Source organism: Cloeon dipterum, chromosome 3, assembly GCF_949628265.1.
Source record: "Cloeon dipterum chromosome 3, ieCloDipt1.1, whole genome shotgun sequence".
NCBI lineage: Eukaryota > Metazoa > Arthropoda > Insecta > Ephemeroptera > Baetidae > Cloeon > Cloeon dipterum.
In genome coordinates this window covers 7,557,089-7,575,383 of record NC_088788.1, presented here as the reverse complement: position 1 = coordinate 7,575,383, position 18,295 = coordinate 7,557,089, and the positions used below count along the sequence as shown (strand labels likewise).

At 38.7% G+C, this 18,295-nt stretch overlaps 5 protein-coding genes across 6 annotated transcripts; all 5 read right to left on the bottom strand.

Moving 5' to 3' along the window:
• Positions 1-711: 711 nt before the first annotated feature.
• On the bottom strand, positions 712-4,225 carry LOC135939162 (phenoloxidase-activating factor 3-like). Its single transcript, XM_065483390.1, has 7 exons — positions 4,031-4,225; positions 2,795-3,032; positions 2,493-2,656; positions 2,198-2,312; positions 1,874-2,058; positions 1,710-1,811; positions 712-1,071 (listed from the first exon to the last, which is right to left on the bottom strand). Exons 1-7 carry the CDS (start codon positions 4,212-4,214, stop codon positions 725-727), a joined length of 1,335 nt encoding a protein of 444 aa, XP_065339462.1. The 5' UTR covers positions 4,215-4,225; the 3' UTR covers positions 712-724.
• Positions 4,226-5,722: 1,497 nt separating this feature from the next.
• Positions 5,723-11,220, bottom strand: LOC135939133 (poly(ADP-ribose) glycohydrolase-like). Of its 2 annotated transcripts, none has more exons than XM_065483342.1 (10): positions 11,093-11,220; positions 10,213-10,438; positions 10,085-10,154; positions 9,922-10,023; positions 9,556-9,859; positions 9,336-9,504; positions 8,474-8,855; positions 7,866-8,007; positions 7,686-7,810; positions 5,723-6,266 (listed from the first exon to the last, which is right to left on the bottom strand). In XM_065483342.1, exons 2-10 carry the CDS (start codon positions 10,290-10,292, stop codon positions 5,910-5,912), a joined length of 1,731 nt encoding a protein of 576 aa, XP_065339414.1. In that variant the 5' UTR covers positions 10,293-10,438; positions 11,093-11,220; the 3' UTR covers positions 5,723-5,909. The 2 variants fall into 2 exon arrangements, with proteins under 2 accessions (XP_065339414.1, XP_065339415.1); XM_065483343.1 differs by having other exon boundaries at positions 7,700-7,810.
• Positions 11,221-11,801: 581 nt separating this feature from the next.
• Positions 11,802-12,716, bottom strand: LOC135939570 (poly [ADP-ribose] polymerase tankyrase-like). Its single transcript, XM_065484033.1, has 4 exons — positions 12,570-12,716; positions 12,317-12,503; positions 12,013-12,266; positions 11,802-11,947 (listed from the first exon to the last, which is right to left on the bottom strand). Exons 1-4 carry the CDS (start codon positions 12,708-12,710, stop codon positions 11,885-11,887), a joined length of 645 nt encoding a protein of 214 aa, XP_065340105.1. The 5' UTR covers positions 12,711-12,716; the 3' UTR covers positions 11,802-11,884.
• A 402-nt stretch (positions 12,717-13,118) lies between these two features.
• Positions 13,119-14,311, bottom strand: LOC135939582 (poly [ADP-ribose] polymerase tankyrase-2-like). The gene is made up of 4 exons (XM_065484051.1): positions 14,055-14,311; positions 13,812-13,998; positions 13,399-13,652; positions 13,119-13,345 (listed from the first exon to the last, which is right to left on the bottom strand). Exons 1-4 carry the CDS (start codon positions 14,193-14,195, stop codon positions 13,250-13,252), a joined length of 678 nt encoding a protein of 225 aa, XP_065340123.1. The 5' UTR covers positions 14,196-14,311; the 3' UTR covers positions 13,119-13,249.
• Positions 14,312-15,986: 1,675 nt separating this feature from the next.
• Positions 15,987-16,923, bottom strand: LOC135940769 (poly [ADP-ribose] polymerase tankyrase-2-like). Its single transcript, XM_065485813.1, has 4 exons — positions 16,792-16,923; positions 16,546-16,732; positions 16,160-16,413; positions 15,987-16,103 (listed from the first exon to the last, which is right to left on the bottom strand). The coding sequence occupies exons 1-4, from the start codon at positions 16,921-16,923 to the stop codon at positions 16,032-16,034; spliced, it is 645 nt and encodes a 214-aa protein (XP_065341885.1). The 3' UTR covers positions 15,987-16,031.
• Between the last annotated feature and the right edge of the window lie 1,372 nt (positions 16,924-18,295).

Sequence of the window (18,295 nt, the reverse complement as noted above, 5' to 3'; positions counted from 1 at the left end):
GGAATCAAATTCCAACTATTTTTAATACTAACAATGAGGATAGATAACACATTTATTTTTATAACGAGTACTCAAAAATTTAAAAATGTCCCTTACAAAATATAAAGCATGCCCAAATCTATGTGGGCCCACTCTAGGGATGGGATTTCAGAATGTGGTTAAATTAGGGGATTTTGCATTTGCACTAGTAGAACCATGTCCCCAACGAAAATTTTCGGTTAAAATACCTGTAATTCGAAAAATGAGTTTTTTTCTCAAATTTATGGTCTGGAGATAGATAAAAAATGAAATACCAAGCCCAAAAACGTTCCCTTTTAGCGCGACATTCTCTGTAAGTCAAAGTAATAATTAGTTGCAAAAATTCTGGCATATCGAAAAGAATAAAATTAAATGAAATGACCCTCATTAAGTAAAATAATTTGAAAAAAGGCTCTTCCTTATTTTTCTTCTTTTTCGAGATAGTTTCGTTGTTGAAAAAACGTGAAATCAACCCGAAAAATTAGGAGAATTTGGTCAGTTTCCCCTGGATTTTGGTAGAATTTGAAAACAGCAAGATTGTTTTAAAGGGAATTTGAAAAAAAAATATGAATAAATAAATAAACCTAGTTGATTTTGTAATGTTCCATTTTTCCTAGAAAATTAGTGAATTTTCTCGAAGAACAAAAAATCTGGGGAATAAATTAGATGACAAAGTTTCAAATTTCCCTTAATGAACTAACTTTATTTACATTCTGATCGTGACCGACATGTTTTTCGGATCGGCGGCGGCGACCTTGGCAATCCAGTCGAGGTAGGTGTCGATCCTGGTGTAGACGCCGGGCAGGGTGCCGAGTCCGCAGTCCTTGGCGCCGAACGAGACGACCCCGATGAGCGTGTACGGTCCCACAGGGTCCGCGGGGTCGGGCCGGGCGAGGGGGCCGCCGCTGTCGCCGTCGCACGAGTCCTCGCCCTTCTTGCCGCCGGCGCACAACTGGCCACGGCCCAGCGACCGCTTGTACTGCTGCCCACACGTGTCCTCCGCCAGCACCCGCTTCCACAGATACTGCAGCTTATTCTTGTATTTTGGCGGACCTGGAAGAATTTTTTTAAATGTTAAAAAAGAAAAACGGTATTAAATTTGTTAGAAAACTATATGAGGACAATTTTTAGATGAACCTTTTTTATGATTAAACAGCAGGGGAAATTGTGATTTGAAGACGAATTTTAAAAACAATTACGACTTGTTGTCTGCTAAAATGTTTATTTTTTAACTATAATTTGATTTTTTGTTATGGAAGAAAATCCGAAATTGAAAATTAATTTTTAGTTCATTTAAAAAGAGGTTGTGAAAAAAATCTAATTGTCAAATCTTATAGTAAAGTTGCTCCTTTAGGCTTTTTCTTTATATTTTTTAACTGTTAACTTAGGAATTACCTAGAAATATATTATTTAAATTTAATTATTTGGTTAATTATGTGCAGATTTTGTGTCGTGATAATTCAGATTATTTACTTTACCTTCTAGTCACTGTTTAAAAATCACAAAAATTGAAAATGAAGTCCATTTTCTAAATGATCATTTCGTATATAAAAAATTGGAAAATGTGGAAAATACATTTGGCAAATTTTAGTTTTTTCTTCGATAAAGGAGCTCATTTTATGTTTTAATTGTTGGCGTATCGTTAATAGTAATGTATCAGTATTTTCTGGGTGGAATAAATTAAATTGTACCATTAAGGGCTGCCTCGACCCTTCCCCATCCTGCAACGACGGCTTTTGAATTGGCAAGATCCGCCCCTGGACCCTTCGGCAGACAAATTGGATGAAGCCAGTCTGAAAAATCATTCATTTTTTTCTTTACCTTTCTATTCTTACCCTGAGAAAAATAAATTTACTTGTAAAATTGACTGGTTTGTCGAGTTTGATGAGTCCGATGTCGTTTTTGAAGGTGTTGGCGCTGTACTCGACGTGGGCCACCTTCCAAGCTATTCTTCTTTTCAGGGTCGGCGGCGCACACCCCTGAAGTGGCTCACAGTCGGGGTCAGTGCGGTCATCCAGCTCGCCGAGCAAAACCCACTCTCTATATCGACAAGAAAAAATTATTACTCAATTTTTATTTACAAAAAATATTAAGAGAAATGAAAAAAAAATTGGAAGTAAAATTTTAAAGGAGCAGATATTTTTACAAATTAAAAAAAAAATATTCGTATTTTTCTCACAATTGTGTAAGGTGCTTTTGCCTCTCGATGCAGTGTGCTGCCGTGAGCACGTGTTCATGGCTGATCAGGGAACCGGCGCAGAGGAAAATGGCATCGTCCACGTCCATGCCTGGCTCTGAAACCAAGAACTCTCATTTTTATTATTTTATCGATGACAAATTTTTGTACAATTTCTTTTCAAGCTTACATAAAAGAGTTAATTTACCAATTTATTTCTTATATAATTTGTCAATCTATTGCTTTAAAATCATTTCTCTTTATTTGTAAATTTTGTAGAGGAATTGGTTTTCCAGACCTTCAGTGTATCCGAGCCTGACGATCCACGGAAACTGTCCAAGAGCTGCGTCTTTTCCACCGACAATCCTCGGATCTAGCATCGGCTCGAACTGGCCGCAGAATTTCTCAAAATCAACAAGCTTTGCCCTCGTTGGAATTTTGTCCGCCATCACTTCATTGTCCCTGCAAAATCATCAAAAATCTGATAAAAATCTCACAGCTAAAAACTGCCCAAAAACTGATTTAAAATATTGGATTTCATTTAAGAAATTTCCCCGATCATTTTTAATTAAAAATAATTTTGGAAAATTGTTGTCATACATTTCGATTTCCTTGAGGAATCTGTCGCAGCACTTGACGTCAGGGTTGTCAGGGTCCCCAATCGGATCGCAGGTGGCTTTCTGCAGGGCCCGCAGCCGCGTCCTGCTGACGTTGGTGCCCAGTGCTGCCAGGAAGGGCGGACACGTGCGCAAGGGCACGCACCCGCACGTTTCCTCCTGCGCCAGTGCCGCCAGCCGCGAACCCTTCCGCCGCCGCGAGCACGCTTCCACGCCCAACTCTGCAACCCAAGGCGGAAATCCAACGAAATGTTATTTTTAAAATAAATTTAACTATAACAAAAAAAAAACCCTTGAGAACCTCGAATAAAAATTATCTCCTGCGGTTAATATTTTTTTAAAACAGGGAGTGAGTAGCTTAAATTACAACTTCAGCTGTTTTAAATTTCAATTCAAACTAAAAATTTTCTAAAAATCTTCACCTGTCTATTATTTATTCGATTTTTTTTATTTTTATTTTTTTTTGTGAAGGTTTAATAATAATTTCCAGTTAGTCACTATAAGAGCGCTGGATTTCAATTCCTAAATTCTAAACGCGTTCTTTTTATCCTACAACCTGCAGCAAAAATGCGTGCGTGACACGCGGGTTGCATATCTGCTGTTTTGCAGGCGCTAGGTGCAACACGTCATTTTTTGTAATTTCCGTAATTTCCTGTAAAATGCATTCATGTTCTAATGCTTTTAAACATGATTAGATAAGATCGGAATTTAATTTAAATATTAAATATTCCAAAAACGTTTCCGTGAACATTTTATATAATGAAGCGTATTATTTAAGTAATCGTTTGTTCGAAATCCAGGAAAATATGCTTTAAGTTAATTTCATTTTCATATTATGATTATGCAAAGTATGCAATAAAGTAACAAGAAATGCAAACAATTTAAATTAAAACTTTTCAAACAAAAATGAACATTACGCAGTGGATTTCAAAAGAACGTTAAATATATTTCTAAGCTAAAAAACTTTTCAAAACATTTATTTCAAATCCATTTGCGAAGTTCAATTATTTTAATAAGGAAAAAGGCTAACCAAAATGTTGTATAAAGTAAAAAAAAAAGCGAAGCCAAATCCAGCTGTTCATTGTTCATTTTAAACAAAAGGAGCTTCTTAGATAAATTTATGATATCCTTCATGAAGCTTGGAGTATTTTCCATTAAATTGTAATGGTTAACGTTAAATTGTTAATATAAAAATCAATATTTGACAAGGAGATATTACCTGAGGAGAGAATCACGAGGAGCAGCAGAAAGTGTGCGTTCATTTTCGCCTCCGAGCTGACAATCTGCGGCTTCGACGACCGCTCCTCTTTTCCGACTTCTGACTCAGAGCTGCACACAGGAAGAGGAAATCCTTTCCACGAATAAAACGAATCGCTCTCAAAAGAACAAAAACCAACTTTCATTTCTGCTTAAAACTCAGTTCTTTCATCATTCGAGGAAGAGAAGGAGAAATGTAAAAAATTGTGCTGTATGTATATGTATTTACTAAGTTCATTTAGTCATATATGATACAAAATTGCTTGCAGCAAGGAACAACACGATTGTTTGTCAATGCAATAAACGCAAAGAAACCGAAAAATTATTTTTTTTTTTTTGCTCTTTTTATCCCTGTCCTCTCGGAGCGGGAAGGCCGCGCACTGCACTAGCACGAATGCTGAAACCCGGGTCCCAATTTAACCGCGAACGGATAACATGGGCGCACCAGGCCGCACAGGGACCCAGCCCACTCAAAGGCCACTTGCCTCCGCACCGAGGACTGCATTGAAACGCTAGACATTCGTCCCGTGAAGCCAAATCACGCATGCTGGAAAGGTGCAAACCAGCAAGTAGCGACGAGTCCCAGCCCGTTGAGCAATTTGAGCATTTCGAGTCACTAAACTAGAATTAGAAATGATTATTTAGTCAAATTAACAAAGTTGGAAATCGCACTACTTTCGAGAAAATCAGGATGATAATTTAAATTTCGACTTATTCTTTAGCCTTTTTCGACTAATGATAAAATTTCTTGGCATTAAAAAAGCAATTATGTCTCGATCTTAAGTGAAGGTTCAACAATAAAGGCACGACCAATGAACTTGATTTTCCTTTTTAAAATGATAAAAAAGATGGAAAGCGCTGCCTGTTCGTAGCTGAAACAATTTTTTAAAACGACGAGCGCATGCAGCTTGCCACGCAGAGAAGCAACACAGGTTGCATCATCACTGCTTTCCTAGCCATTTTATTAGTCCAGTACACAATAGCAATTTAAGCTTGGAGATTAGCTGATTTAAGCGAAATTAAAGCTTACTACATGTGTAGTTAATGCACAAAATTGAAAAATATTTTGGTTTCGACTTGAAATAATGATATTCGAAATAGACATCATCATTACAATATAATTTTATTATTTTCTTAATAATTGCATGTGCTTTAATCTTTATCCATGGAAGACGACTACCACCGCCGCAATAAGAAGCACACATTGTGCCACTCGACTTGCACCTGATGTACACAGATATGAACGTTTTCAAAAGAAAAAAAGAAATTAATGTGTTAATCACAGGAACGACAACTGATGAGAGGCGACGCGAACGACCAGCTTCACCGCCAGTGTGCAGCGTTTTCAGCCAGCGAGCCTACTCTTACAACCCTTTCAGGGTAGTATACCCATGGGGAACGACCTGCCACCTAAACTCAAGGACTGCACTGTGCCCGAATTCCCCTCGGTGCAAAAAGCATCTGCTGGGTCAATGATTTAAATTGATTGCTACTCAGTGCGGTGTTTTCAGTAATTTTTAGTTTTTTTAACAATTAACTAACTCCGTTTGCTATTTTTTTCTTGAATTAGTTTATTTTATTTATGTATATAAAGCTATTTATTTGAGAGAAAGAATAAGAGGGAAATGTTATTGACATATACTAAAATTTTTGTTTAATTTACCAAATTTTATTGATTATAACAGAAATACAATCATGTATCATCCAGACAATTATAATATTTATTGAATATATCAAACAAACAGGACGCAGTATTTTCTGCGTTAGTAAAATACAGTAGATTAATAATAAAGCTCATCAGCCTTGACACTAGATATTTAGTTTCAAATTTACACGATGATTTAACCCCTCAAACGTCGCCTCCAAAATGTGCTCCAAGCCCTTCTGACAAACGCGGTTCCAGACCTGATAGTCGCGGGAGCCCTAGCTAATACAGCAGCTGAATGTGTCGGGACAGCAGCCAAAGTTATTGGCCTGCTCGGACCGGCCTCCATGTCTGTGTCTGAGTCCATCTGCATTTCGGCCACCGGACCCACGGGTCGTTGGGTAGGCACGAATTTCATCAGAAACCGGAAAATGCGGTACTGACCGAGGCTGCTGAGACCGGGGAACCACGCTGTGCTGCTGCGGCTGCCATGAGCCACTTGGCGAGGGAACCGCTGTGCCTCCTGCCAACGCGGTTGTTCCGTAAACTGGTGCTGAAATTATAATTAAAAGGAGTAATTAAATTGCTGAATAATTGTACAAACAACATTGAAAGCAAAGATAAAAACCGCAGGCAAAACACAGCATGTAAATTGGAAAATAAATATGGTTTTCACTGAACAGAAATAACTGTATATAATGTCCACGCAGAAATACATGGCCGTCGCCAGGGTCTTTAATGGAGTGTGGTGTGGGAGTCTGGTGAATGAAGCGCATTGTGTGCATTGTATTTATAAAGAAACTATTAGTATTCAGCTGCATAATTTTTGGCAAAACCATTGAATTCATGTAGCCTTTCCTGATGAGAACCATGTGCCACCTGACGATTTCAGCAATAATTTTAAGAAAGCGCTGTCGGCCTTAGAATTTCAAATTAAAATTTAAAATAAGTTTATCTGACAGTAAAATGGTTTAAAGAGACAAATCACTCGTTGGCTTTTTTGTAAAATTTTCCACTAGGGTTGCTTCTGAGCTTTTCAAGTTTAATATGGTTAATTTTAGACTAATAATATTCTGATATAGCTGATAAAATTTACCATTTTTTTATAACAGCAGGACCAAAACTGTCTTGCATCATTTTGTGATTCTGAAAAAATGTGTATTAAAATATATTATATTATAAAATGTATTAAAAATAAATTAAAATTATAAAATTAAATTATAGAAACGTATATTAAAGGCAAACATGGAGCTTAAGTACCTGGCAATAAAAGCACCATACCATCATCTCAACCCGTTTCAGAGCTATTTGCAAATTTCCCGGATATTCTTTGGTATTTAAAAAATAACCGCAACCGTTGGAAAATATCATAAGAAGTCATAACTAGAAAATATCATCACTGGTTTCAAAATTTGATCTTTACTAAATACCTGTGTTAAATCCCAGATATGAAAATTTATTTTCTATTAACCAATAAATAAATCAATGAAACTCAAAATTTCCGTGTCAATGAGGCTGAAACACCACGTACAGGGCTTTTTGGTCTTGTAGACACCAGATCTCTGATTCAAAACAAGACGAAATGAGTTAAAATAAAAATTTGAACCAAATATTTGCAATGATCGTGGCACAATTCACAAAAAGCATTAAATTTTCAGTTTCTTCAATTTTACTTAAATTGCGAGTGAAAAAACTACAGTTCCAGTAAAAAAGTTCCTGTAGAGCTAGGTCCTACTTTGAAAAATTTTGCGACAGTACTCCACAGAGCCAGATAGTCTGCACTTTCGGCAGGGGACATAATCAAACCCTCAACAAATGTAAGAATCAATCAGCGTTTCACACAAAACTCCCCAAATGGCCAAGCACACAGCCACCCACAACCAGACACAAATTGATAAAAAATAAATTAATTGCTGTATATATGTACGGTTAATATCAAATTATAAACGACTGTTACGAGCAGAGTACTGACACGTGGCTTATTACGTTTCGCTTGAATGTAGTTTTCAATCGGGGCTTCTGGCTGTCGCTTAAATCCGCGAGGAGGCTCTGTTATAGGCACGTCCCTCTTCAGGTTCAAGGAAGAGCACAAATCCCCTAATAAATCACATTTTTAAAAGTCATGTATGTTTTAATTGATTAGAAAACTCACTTGTGGTATGTCCTCGGAACTGGAGCACCACCTGGTGGATCTGGTTTTTCAGCGAATCACTTGTGTAGGGGTAGTAGACAAGTTTTTTGCCCGCCAGGCTTGCCGCCAACCACTGAATCTTGAACTTCAGCTCAGCGTCACCCTAAAAAAAATGAAATGCCTTTTTCTTAAGGTCAATGTGAAGGAAACGGAAGGATGTCATCTAATAAAAATGATTATTTGACGAGATAAGTGCAAAATCTTACATTACTTTTAATGTTTGTGCCGCGGAAATTTGGCCGATCATTCGCCCCGCCCACTACTACATCACGCGCATGAGTCAGCTGATCAGAGTGAAGTTAGCTCCCTGTGATAGACCTTTCCGAATACTATCGCCTAGAGCGCGCGATGGATAAGGGAAACTAAAGTGGGCGGGGCGAACGATCGGTCAAATTTCCGTGGCATGAACGCAAGTTCCTTTAAATCCACCATTTTGATTCTTATAGATTTTTTAAACTTGCTGGGGAATCACCCCTTAAAATTTTATTAAAAATTACGCATTTTTTCCGTTTAAAAAGACCAAAGAAGTCAGCCATCTTTGAATCCAAAAATCAAATCTTAAAACTAACCTTGAAAGCACCTCCTCCCCAATTTCCAGTGGCAATGGCGTCGGTGGCCACATTGCTGAAGCCAACGTAGGCCTTTTTCAGCTCCCGCATCACGTGGTGCTTCTGGTACTGCTCGTTTGGGCCGTAGCCCTTGGAAAAGTCGGTGGCGTCGATGGCCAGCAGCGGACCCTCAAAGTCCAGCGGCTGCGGCTGCAACCCAACGCAGCGGAACGAGTTGGCGTAGCCCGTATACTGAATGTAGAAGCGCGCGTTCTCCACAATGATGGCCTCGTCGTCTCTCATCTCGTCAGGAAACAGCTTGGAAACCAACAGCTCAGGGCACGTGATGAATTTTATCTCCTCCTGCAGGGAACCGCTGCTCAGGACGCCGCCTCCGATTCCCCTAGAAGCGAAAAAATACTGATTCAAAAATAGGAAATATGGAGATATTTAGATTATATAGTTTTAAATTATGAAGTTCAAATATTTAATGGAAATATGATACTCGCTAAGATCACCATTTTGGATTTTGAAACACCTATTTAATTTCAGATTTAAAAATGGTGGCCCCTAAATCACGCCATCTTCTATTTCAGAAACGCAAAAAATCCTAAAACAATATCATTCGTAAAGATGGCGGCATGGTCTTTAAAGAACGCCATTTTGGATTTTAGAAACACCTTAATCCTATGCTATAAAATTCATTTTAATTTAAATGGCTTAAAAGGCGGACTGGTTCTTTTAAGGTCTTTACCATCTTTGGGTTCAAGAAATGGCTTCTGCAATTTAAAAAAAAAAAAATTGTGGCCTTTCGTCCTTTCAAACCGCCATGTTGAATTTAAGTAACGCCTAATGCAATCGAATATATTATGAGAATCAGTACTTGTTCGCAAAATCCACCTGAGCCACTCCCTTGGCTTCCGACAGACTCTGGTTAGGAATAATATCCACTTCACTGAGCACACTCTGGCTGTCTGCAAAATTTAATTGCCTGAATGAGTTCTCATCCTGCGCGTGCATCTTCACTTTTCTGTATGTCACTGTCTCGCGAGCTGCCGGAAAATAAATTCAATAAAAAGTCTAATAAAATTAAACAAATTTACCATAATGTGAATTGGTCAGGACAAAGTACAGATACAAAACGAGGCACTTGAGCTTCTCCTTTTTCACTTCCCTGGCGCCCCGGGAGCTGTAGAGGCTGTTGAAGTTGAGGCTGCTCTTGTGATCCGTGTATTTGAGGCGGCAGAGGAAGGCGTTGGCCAGCAGCACTGACACCTCGTGCCGGCTCAGTTCCACGCACCTGTCCCTGCGGAAGCGCTCCTGCAGGACCAAGTGGTCCTGACTCTCCGCCAGGGTCACCACGCCGCTCACAAAGTCAGTGAACTGCTGGTGTTTGAGCCAATCGAGCTAGAAATGGTTGAATTACATTAGAGGACAATGGAGAGAGAGAAGGGACAAAGGGACTGTACCTCGCGGAAAGTGTCATGCAAGACTGCAAAGTCCCAGCTCGGCACTCGGCCCTCGCTCCTGATGAACGTTTCCAGGTCACCAGTGCTCCTGATTGAGCCGACCTAATTCAGGATCAGAAATTAATTTAATATTTATCATTTATTTATTTCTAGAAACACTCACGTTGATCTGGAAAGAGCGTTGAGCGTTGCCAAACGTATTTTGGCCCGTGCCCCATCCTCTTCCATTATTTCTAAATTTACATAAATTTGTAAATCAATTTTCTTAAAATATACTAGAATAAAGCCTACCCTGATCCTGGATGTCTTTGATTTCCGCCTCCGCCATTGCCTCGAAACTGGAAGGGCTGCTTGTTATTGTAGTTCAGCATGACAGTTGCGAAAAGTGCGATGCCTGCGATAAAAATCCAAAAGAATCTGCAAGAAATGCGAGCAGGTGATGACGTCACAGCTGTTGAACCTCCGCCGTCGGCCGGAGGATGCGACTCGACACGTTCGTGCCTGAGCTTTATCGCCGCTGCAACAAGTCGAGAAAGTCCAAGTCTAAGACCGGCGCGCTACGCGCTCTCAGCACTAGCCGCGTGACTAACCATAAAGAAGCCCCGCCCACTTTGATTGGTTGTTGCAGTGCGAATTTTGGGGAAAACTAAAAATATTAAACTAAATAATTAACACGTTTCGTTTGACTGCCTCAGCGTTCTTATCAAAGAATGCAAAGCCAGAGCAGGTTTTTTTTTAATCTCTTTTTATCTGGTTATGGAGGCGATTGCAAAGAAAAACACAACATCGTGACATGACGGACTCAAGAGAGCTGTCTTGTTTTTTGCAGTGAGAAATAATATACCAATTTTTGCACCGGAGGAACTTATAGTATAATTAATTATTGTATGATTATTTAAAATTATGACGGTTGGTCCATCGTCAGTTTTTTTATTATTGGATTAATTATATAGTTCAGCTGCTGCGTACTTGCCTTCTAGATAAGAAATTATTTAATTTAACGAGCAGAAAAACCAAAATAACATCAACTAATGGCCGCGAAAACATAAAAAATTAGCGTTATTTAGAGCCCCCCTCCAACAAAAGACTTTTTTTAAACGGAATGCTGTATGCTGTATAAAGAGCGAAATATTTTCTAAACTTTAAACGTATAAATCAATGAAATTCTCACTTTTGAGTCCAATTGAGGAGCGTTTTGGCTTGCGGTCCGTGCAGTGTTGGGAGTTGTCGGGCGAGTCAGCGAGATAATTATAGCAGCGGCGCTTTAACGGGAGACAGAGTGCCTTAGACTTTCTTTCAATCTACTCACAAGTCGCAATGTTTGTATTATGTCGCGCTGAGTGAGAGCTCGCTGATAAGCGAAGACTAGACCTTCTTGTAAGACTTTTTGTTTCGCCTGGTTTTGAAATTTCAAACCTCATCTAATATTTCAAATTTAAAACTATGTAGGGTTCGCATAAAAATGCACCACTGTTTTTTTTGCACAAAATACCAGCTGGAAATAATTAACAGTTTTGGTTTTATTCGCATTTGTCCGAATTTAACCTTCAAATAGGTCACATTTCGTGCCAAAAAATTCAGAAATTTTGGCAAATAATTACGATGAGAGAATATTTTTGGTCTTTTGGCTTTTTAACTGATTTGTAAAAAATCCCCATTTTTGTGGTCATCCATATAAAAAAATGTGTTTCGGAAATATGCGTTTTTTTCAATTTAGTGGGTTTTTCATGAAAAATGTGGGTTTTTACGTACCCTCTGTTCAATAATTTACGCAAAAAATTAATATTAACAAAATAATATCATATCTGGTTTAAATATTACATTTTCCTGGTTCAATTAATTGATTTAGGGTGGTTTTAAATTAAAAGAATTTGTTACAATTCATGTAGAAAAATATTGTTTTAGAATATTTATTAATATTACTTCGACAAATCACAATCATTTAATTACTCTGGTTATTTTTTTATGAAATTGTGCACGAGTCGGAGTAGTTGGTCGTGTACTCGATCAGGTAGCTGGGGTACACCTGAAATAATTTTTAAAAAAATGATTCAAATTTCTCAACCATTTTATTAAAAGAAAAAAAATTACCTGGTCATCATTGTAGATAACGTACTCGGGGAATTGGAGGCGTATTCCCGCATTGGCCTTAACCGAGTGGTATCCTCTGGGGAGCGAGTTCACGGTCGTCAAGGAAGTTTCGTATTTCTTCCCCAGGGCCACTTTGCAGATGAGAATCATGCGGACGCACTCGCTGCACTTGCTTCTGCTGTGCGTCGGACACGGCTGTCCACAACCGAACGAGTAGTTGTTGCTTTTTGACGAGTGCTCCGCGAAATACACACCTGAAATTTTTTTATTTAATTTGAAATAGTCTAATTCACAAAAAAATTACCATTTCCAAACATTCCGGACTGTTGGGCGTATCCCCGGTCGAATCCCTGTTTGGCGATGACGTCGGCCTTGGGCGAGCCGTGGAAAAGTCTTCGCTCCTCCACGCGCTGCCTGCCGAGGTCCTTGAAAATTTCCTCCCTGCGCTTCACGTACCGGGGCCACGTGTATTTATTGTTGATTCGGTACACCTGTCAAAAATTAATGTTAGAAAATTATAAATTATGGATTTTTATACCCAATCCTATAAAAAGCACCTTCTTAATGTTATAGCCGGTGACGTCGCTGTGTCCGATGGTTTTGTGCATTTTGTCCTCGACATAATTGAAGTCATTGTGGCCCCTGCGCAGCTCCTCCAGTTGAATTCCGTTGTACCAATGTCTACTATCGCTCGTCATGATTGCGAGAGACGGTATTAACAGCGCCGTTCTATAAGTGGTACAGCCAACTTATCTGCTTGGAAAGTCTAACTTGCTGTTTTAGTCTACTCCCGCTCCTTTAGACTTTCGCGGTTCGTTTATTATCAATTGCAGTTTATTATTTTCATCGCTAAATTTACGGCGGCAGTCCACGTGACCCTAAATTACAGTACAGCCGCTGATTAAATAGTCAAGACCCCCTAAATTGTTGTAATCTCATCAAAAGCTCAAGGGTTTAGCTTGTTGTAATGATAGTGCTAAAATTCCGTGAACAATTATCATCATAAATGTTGGTTCTTCCCTTCTTCCCCTTGTCTAATCTCATTGGAATGATTATAAAATTCCTTCTGCTTGAAAAGTTATGTTTGGCTTTTTTAAAAACACAAATTTGTCTCAATTTGCCGTTTAGATTTTATTTTGCTAAGCAATCAAGTGAAAAAACGTGCACAAAGATTAAACCATAAAGAATAAGGCGTTATCTCGACATTTAATTGTGCACTTTTCAATCCTGACATACATCATGCTTTATAGTCGCCAGCTGCCCCCTCTGGTGCGCGCATTTCATATCCACGCACGTAATTAGTCGTGTACTCAATCAGGTAGCTGGGGTACACCTGAAAAAAATTAAATTATAATCCATTATTTGTATGAAATATTTTATAAATACCTGATCGTCGTTGTAAATGACGTACTCAGGGTACAGAAGGGCGGATCCCGCATTGGCTTTCACCGAGTGGTATCCTGAAGGCAGTCCGGACACGGTCGCCTCGGAAGTCTCGAATTTGCGGCCCAGGGCAACCGTGCAGATGAGCATCTTGCGCACGCACACGCTGCAGTTTACGTTGCAGTGCGGCGAACATGCCTGGTGGTCGCCAAACGCGTAGTTGTTGCTCTTGGAAGAATGCTCAGCGAAATACACGCCTGGAAATTGAGGATTTAACTAGTTTTTAATAATTCAGCTTAAAGTAGTCAGAAAAGAGATTCGATTTTCTGTGTGTAACTAAAAATAGAAATTAATCAGGATGGAGCGCTCTGCGCAAATGATTTTTTATATCTCCTTTTCATAAAAAAATAACGCACCTTTTCCAAACATGCCTGAGGTCTTGGCGAATCCGGTGTCGAAGCCCTCCGCGGCAATGACATGTGCATTTGGTGAGCCGTGGAAGAGATGCTGTTCCTCGACTTCCTGCCCGCCCAACTGTTGGGAAATCTCTTGCCTGCGCCTCACGTACTGCGGCCACGTGTATTTGTTGTTGATTCGATACACCTTTTAAATTTTAAATGTTACGTTTCCACTAATTAGAACAATCGAGTTCCTTTTACCTTCAGAATGTTGTAGCCAGTTACTTCAGAGTGTCCAATTGTGGAATGCATTTTGTCCTCGACGTATTTGAAATCATCGTGTCCCTTGGGAAGTTCTTCCAGGCAAATCCCGTTGACCCATGTCCTGCTCGACGATGCCATTTTCAAGTGTTGAAATGAAGGGCAATTGGATGAACGTCTGACAGGTTTTCAGGATTAAGAGATATTGAGAAATTACGGTGAGCCGCAGGACGCAGTGTCTCCCTTCCACGCGCGTGCAGCCTGTGACGTCACCAATGGAGACTCTCGGCAGTCTCGGCCAATGAGCCAAAACTGTTAAATGCATTGTTATTGGTCGGCTGGGTGTTGCAACTTGCATGAATCTGGCAGCATCAAAAGCCACACTATTCCTCGACCAAATGAAACGTAAATGAAAACTGTATGATATTCCCGACATTCCGTTCTAAGCGTTTTCGTTGTGGGAGCCGCGCACAAAAAGAAAAACAACAATGTCTTGCGCGCTTTTTTTTTATTTTCATGTTTTATGTAACATTAACATGCCATACAGCGGAATTTGATCTGTAACCCAACATGTTATGCATTTCTTGCAAAACAAATGAGTTTTTCAGTGGTGTGCTTAAAAAATTGTTTGGCCTCATGCCTAGATAATAGCGGCCGCGCCTTAAATAATGTAATTTATAAAAAAAATCCAATACAGTTGTTGTCTAAATTGTTTTGGTACAAGAATGAAGTAAATTTTTGCGCAACACAAGATCGCTAATTTGTCCACGATGAAAAACTAGTGGGTGGGATAAAATATCTCTGATCGTAAAATAATGCTTTGCACTGAAAAACTGAATTGATGTGTCGGTGACCGCAAGCGTGGCGTTTCCTTGTCGTGTAACATGAATAAAACGCTGAAAGCGAGATAAATTATATCACGAATGTGAATGGAAGCAAAGTAATAGAGGTCTGATTCACCTTGGAAATTCTTAAATTCTATTTAAACTGAAAAATTAAAATTGCAAGACGTGGACGCAAGGATAAGGATACTACAAAAAATGTTTTTTGCGTATACAATGCAACTTAGGGGCGAAAAGATAGGGTGGTCGGTGGTGCGGACGTGTCACTCTTTCAATTTCTCTTGTAGGTCTGCTTTATTTCCGTGCACAGCAGCTTCTTCGCATTAATTTACTTCTTCGCTACACATAAGCTATTTTGCAATTAGTGCAATTACTGCCCGTGTGTTCGTTGGCGTCTCTCAGATGTAAATTTGCAATTTGTCTCACACGTATAACCCTTTGACATCTACAGCATTAAATAATGAAGTTATTTTATTATCTGTGTAAAGAAACGGAACAGTTGAAATAATTTTTGTTCGTTACATGATATTTAAAAATTTTAAGAATTGAGTTGCTTTCCTAATTATTGGATTAAAAGGCAAGTTGTTTTTATTCTGCTCGGATCGCTAATTCGCTATATTAACACACTTTTGCATCTTTGAAACTTGCTTCCCTTAATGTCAAGATGGATCATCCCCTGTAGTTTGCGATTAATAATGAAAAGCAATGTTGTAACCACAACATTTGTATCTATTTATCGAGGAAAGTCTTTATCAGGCTCTTATCGGCTGATGTAAAAATGAAATATCATGTCTTAGACATTTTGGCTGGTGCCTTATTGTTAAATTACCCAATTGTGTCATACCGTTTTTTTTTTAATTATTCGCAGATAAAGACTTTTTCCTCATGTCGCCAGTTAATGAAACTTTTTTATCACCATACCATTGCAGCGATTTTAGAAATGAAAAAAATTTAATGTTTCTGGATTTTATCAATTTATCATATATATAACCTATAAATAAAAACATTTTTTATTCAGGCTTCTGATTTAAAAAAAAAACAAGAATTTGTTTTTTATTAGAATATAATTTTTGTACAGTAAAGTTATTACGGCAGATCAAATAATATTTTCGGATTTGATTTATCATATAAAAAATCAAACAATAGTGCACGAAGGTCCGTCAGAAGCGTAGTCAGTTGTATACTCGATCAAGAATCTAGGGTAAACCTAAATAAATCTAACTCTTTAACCCTATATGTGTAGGTTTAATTTTAATTATATACCTGTTTATCATCGTAAATGATGTACTCAGGGAACAGGAGAAGAAGTCCAGGATTGGCTTTGACCGAGTGGTAACCTGCAGGCAGCGCCGATACGGTTGACAGGGTCGTCTCATAAATCCGGCCCAGGGCAACCTTGCAGAGGAGGACGCTGCGCACGCAAATGCTACACTTTTTGTTGTTGTGCGTCGGGCAAGGCTGGTGGTTGCCGAACGCGAAGTTGTTGCTTTTTGAGGAGTGCTCCGCGAAGTACACCCCTGATTTGATTTTATTATATTAGGGGAAGAATAATGCAAATTGATTTTCAATAAAAAAATTTAAATAAATTTTAAAGGATATAACAGATAATCAACCGTGATTGTTTAGAAATTAAATTTTAGTTGTATTACCGCTCCCAAACATGCACGAATCCTTGGCAAATCCGCGGTCAAATCCTTCTTTAGCAATGGTGTCGGCCTTTGGTGAGCCGTGGAAAAGCCTCTTTTCCTCCACGTGACGTCCTCCCATTTCTTCGGAAATTGCCGCTCTTCGATTCTTGTAATGCGACCATGTGTATTTGTTGTTGAGGCGGTAAATCTTTTAAATTTTCAAACAAAATAAGAAATAATTGAACAAATTGAAATAGCCCTACTCACTTTTTGAATTTGGTAACCTGTCACTTCTTTGTGCACGATGGTGTTTTTCATTTTGTCTTCCACGTATTTGAAAGCAGGTTGGTCCCTCTTAAGCTCCTCCAATTGGATTCCGTCGTACCACCTTCTGCTCATTTTTTCCTCAGCCGCGAATTCAAATTGAATAGCTTTCGTTACTATGACTTTATTTTAGAGTAGGTGTGCGATAAGACAAATATTGGACTGTTTAAAAAGTCTAAGTAGTATATATATCCTCATCTTTCGCGAGATGTCCTGGTGCGACGTTTATATTGCAATTTCTCTTATCTTGAGGACCCTGATTATGGACTCTTAGAAAGTCTAACTGCAGAATTTGCGTTTGATTTAAACCACGGATACAAGATGGAAAAATTGCGGATCTGGCTTTCATGGTGTCGTTACATGACTCGGCCTCTGAACTGCTCCAACGGGCGCCTATGCAGACAGGGAAAGGAAAGCGTATTGTGCCTAAACGCTTCACATTTTCACATGCCCACCAGTTCAGCAAGTTTGACCACTTTCTCAGTAAAACTATCCGTGCAGTCCAAGGAGCACAGATGCTGCCAGACGCCATACTCAACCTGGGCCGAGGGCAGGTTCTTGGGTAGCGGCCGGGCCTGCAGGCTCGTGTTGGGGCAGTTCAAGCACGACACAGGTTGTTCATTTTTTTACAACAAAACATGTGTAATCTCTTATTTGTATATTGAAAGTTTTGAGTTTTTTTTAATCCAGTTTAAATTTTAAAAACATTATGGTTAATTGATATAGCAAAAAATAAGTATTGAGTGTTTTTTTTATCTAAAAGATAGAGTCTCAAAGAGCGCAGATTCCCATGCAAAATAAAATTTTAACACCTATATTTTTTGTGTTCTGGATGGGGATGTATGGGGCACAGTTGCCCTGCTGATCTGCAATAAAATATAATTTCTGAATTTATTATGAATGTACAATATTTTCATTATAATTGGTTAATTTCCTATTCATATATTTACATTATTTGTTTTCTTTTTTAAATGTTTGTGAGCGGTAAACGTTATCACTTTTGGCCCTTCATTCAATTAACGATATCACGACAATGGTCGCGTGCCACCGCGCTGATAAACGAAGTGGTATGAATAAATAACAAACAGATAATACAGTTAATATGTTTGCTTTCCCTCTTTTTCCCTTTATCACGTAGGGACTTTTCATAATTGAAATACAACAAATGATTTACACAATTTATTTAAAAGCTCTAAATGAATGCAAATAAAACAAATATTGTGAAGACTTTTTAAAAATTCAAATGTTCTCAAGCAAAATTGGCAGCAACTGATTGTGAGATGTATTTGGACTGACAGCGGCTGGTGTATTCAAAATAATAGAGGTTTGATAGTTATTTCATTAATTTTATTCTCCACCGTTTTTTTGGCTTCTTGACTTGACAGACGACGGCTGGCGATAGCTTGGCAAAATTGACGGCCTTTGCCTGTCCACATGACCCAAAATT

What these genes read in the sequence shown, in the direction of transcription:
- LOC135939162 (XM_065483390.1), bottom strand. Translation starts at nt 4,214, where the DNA reads ATGAAAGTTGGTTTTTGTTCTTTTGAGAGCGATTCGTTTTATTCGTGG. An exon ending in TTCCTCAAGGAAATCGAAAT is followed by an intron (nt 2,657 to 2,794) that starts GTATGACAACAA and finishes ATGATTTTGCAG; the next exon opens with GGACAATGAAGTGATGGCGG. An exon ending in CAGGCTCGGATACACTGAAG is followed by an intron (nt 2,313 to 2,492) that starts GTCTGGAAAACC and finishes TCTTGGTTTCAG; the next exon opens with AGCCAGGCATGGACGTGGAC.
- LOC135939133 (XM_065483342.1), bottom strand. Translation starts at nt 10,292, where the DNA reads ATGCTGAACTACAATAACAAGCAGCCCTTCCAGTTTCGAGGCAATGGC. An exon ending in TGCATGACACTTTCCGCGAG is followed by an intron (nt 9,860 to 9,921) that starts GTACAGTCCCTT and finishes AACCATTTCTAG; the next exon opens with CTCGATTGGCTCAAACACCA. An exon ending in GTTCCGAGGACATACCACAA is followed by an intron (nt 7,811 to 7,865) that starts GTGAGTTTTCTA and finishes GTGATTTATTAG; the next exon opens with GGGATTTGTGCTCTTCCTTG.
- LOC135939570 (XM_065484033.1), bottom strand. Translation starts at nt 12,710, where the DNA reads ATGACGAGCGATAGTAGACATTGGTACAACGGAATTCAACTGGAGGAG. An exon ending in CCGGCTATAACATTAAGAAG is followed by an intron (nt 12,504 to 12,569) that starts GTGCTTTTTATA and finishes AATTTTTGACAG; the next exon opens with GTGTACCGAATCAACAATAA. An exon ending in GTCCGGAATGTTTGGAAATG is followed by an intron (nt 12,267 to 12,316) that starts GTAATTTTTTTG and finishes AAAAAATTTCAG; the next exon opens with GTGTGTATTTCGCGGAGCAC.
- LOC135939582 (XM_065484051.1), bottom strand. Translation starts at nt 14,195, where the DNA reads ATGGCATCGTCGAGCAGGACATGGGTCAACGGGATTTGCCTGGAAGAA. An exon ending in CTCAGGCATGTTTGGAAAAG is followed by an intron (nt 13,653 to 13,811) that starts GTGCGTTATTTT and finishes CTCAATTTCCAG; the next exon opens with GCGTGTATTTCGCTGAGCAT. An exon ending in TCATTTACAACGACGATCAG is followed by an intron (nt 13,346 to 13,398) that starts GTATTTATAAAA and finishes AATTTTTTTCAG; the next exon opens with GTGTACCCCAGCTACCTGAT.
- LOC135940769 (XM_065485813.1), bottom strand. Translation starts at nt 16,923, where the DNA reads ATGAGCAGAAGGTGGTACGACGGAATCCAATTGGAGGAGCTTAAGAGG. An exon ending in CAGGTTACCAAATTCAAAAA is followed by an intron (nt 16,733 to 16,791) that starts GTGAGTAGGGCT and finishes AAAATTTAAAAG; the next exon opens with ATTTACCGCCTCAACAACAA. An exon ending in TCATTTACGATGATAAACAG is followed by an intron (nt 16,104 to 16,159) that starts GTATATAATTAA and finishes AGATTTATTTAG; the next exon opens with GTTTACCCTAGATTCTTGAT.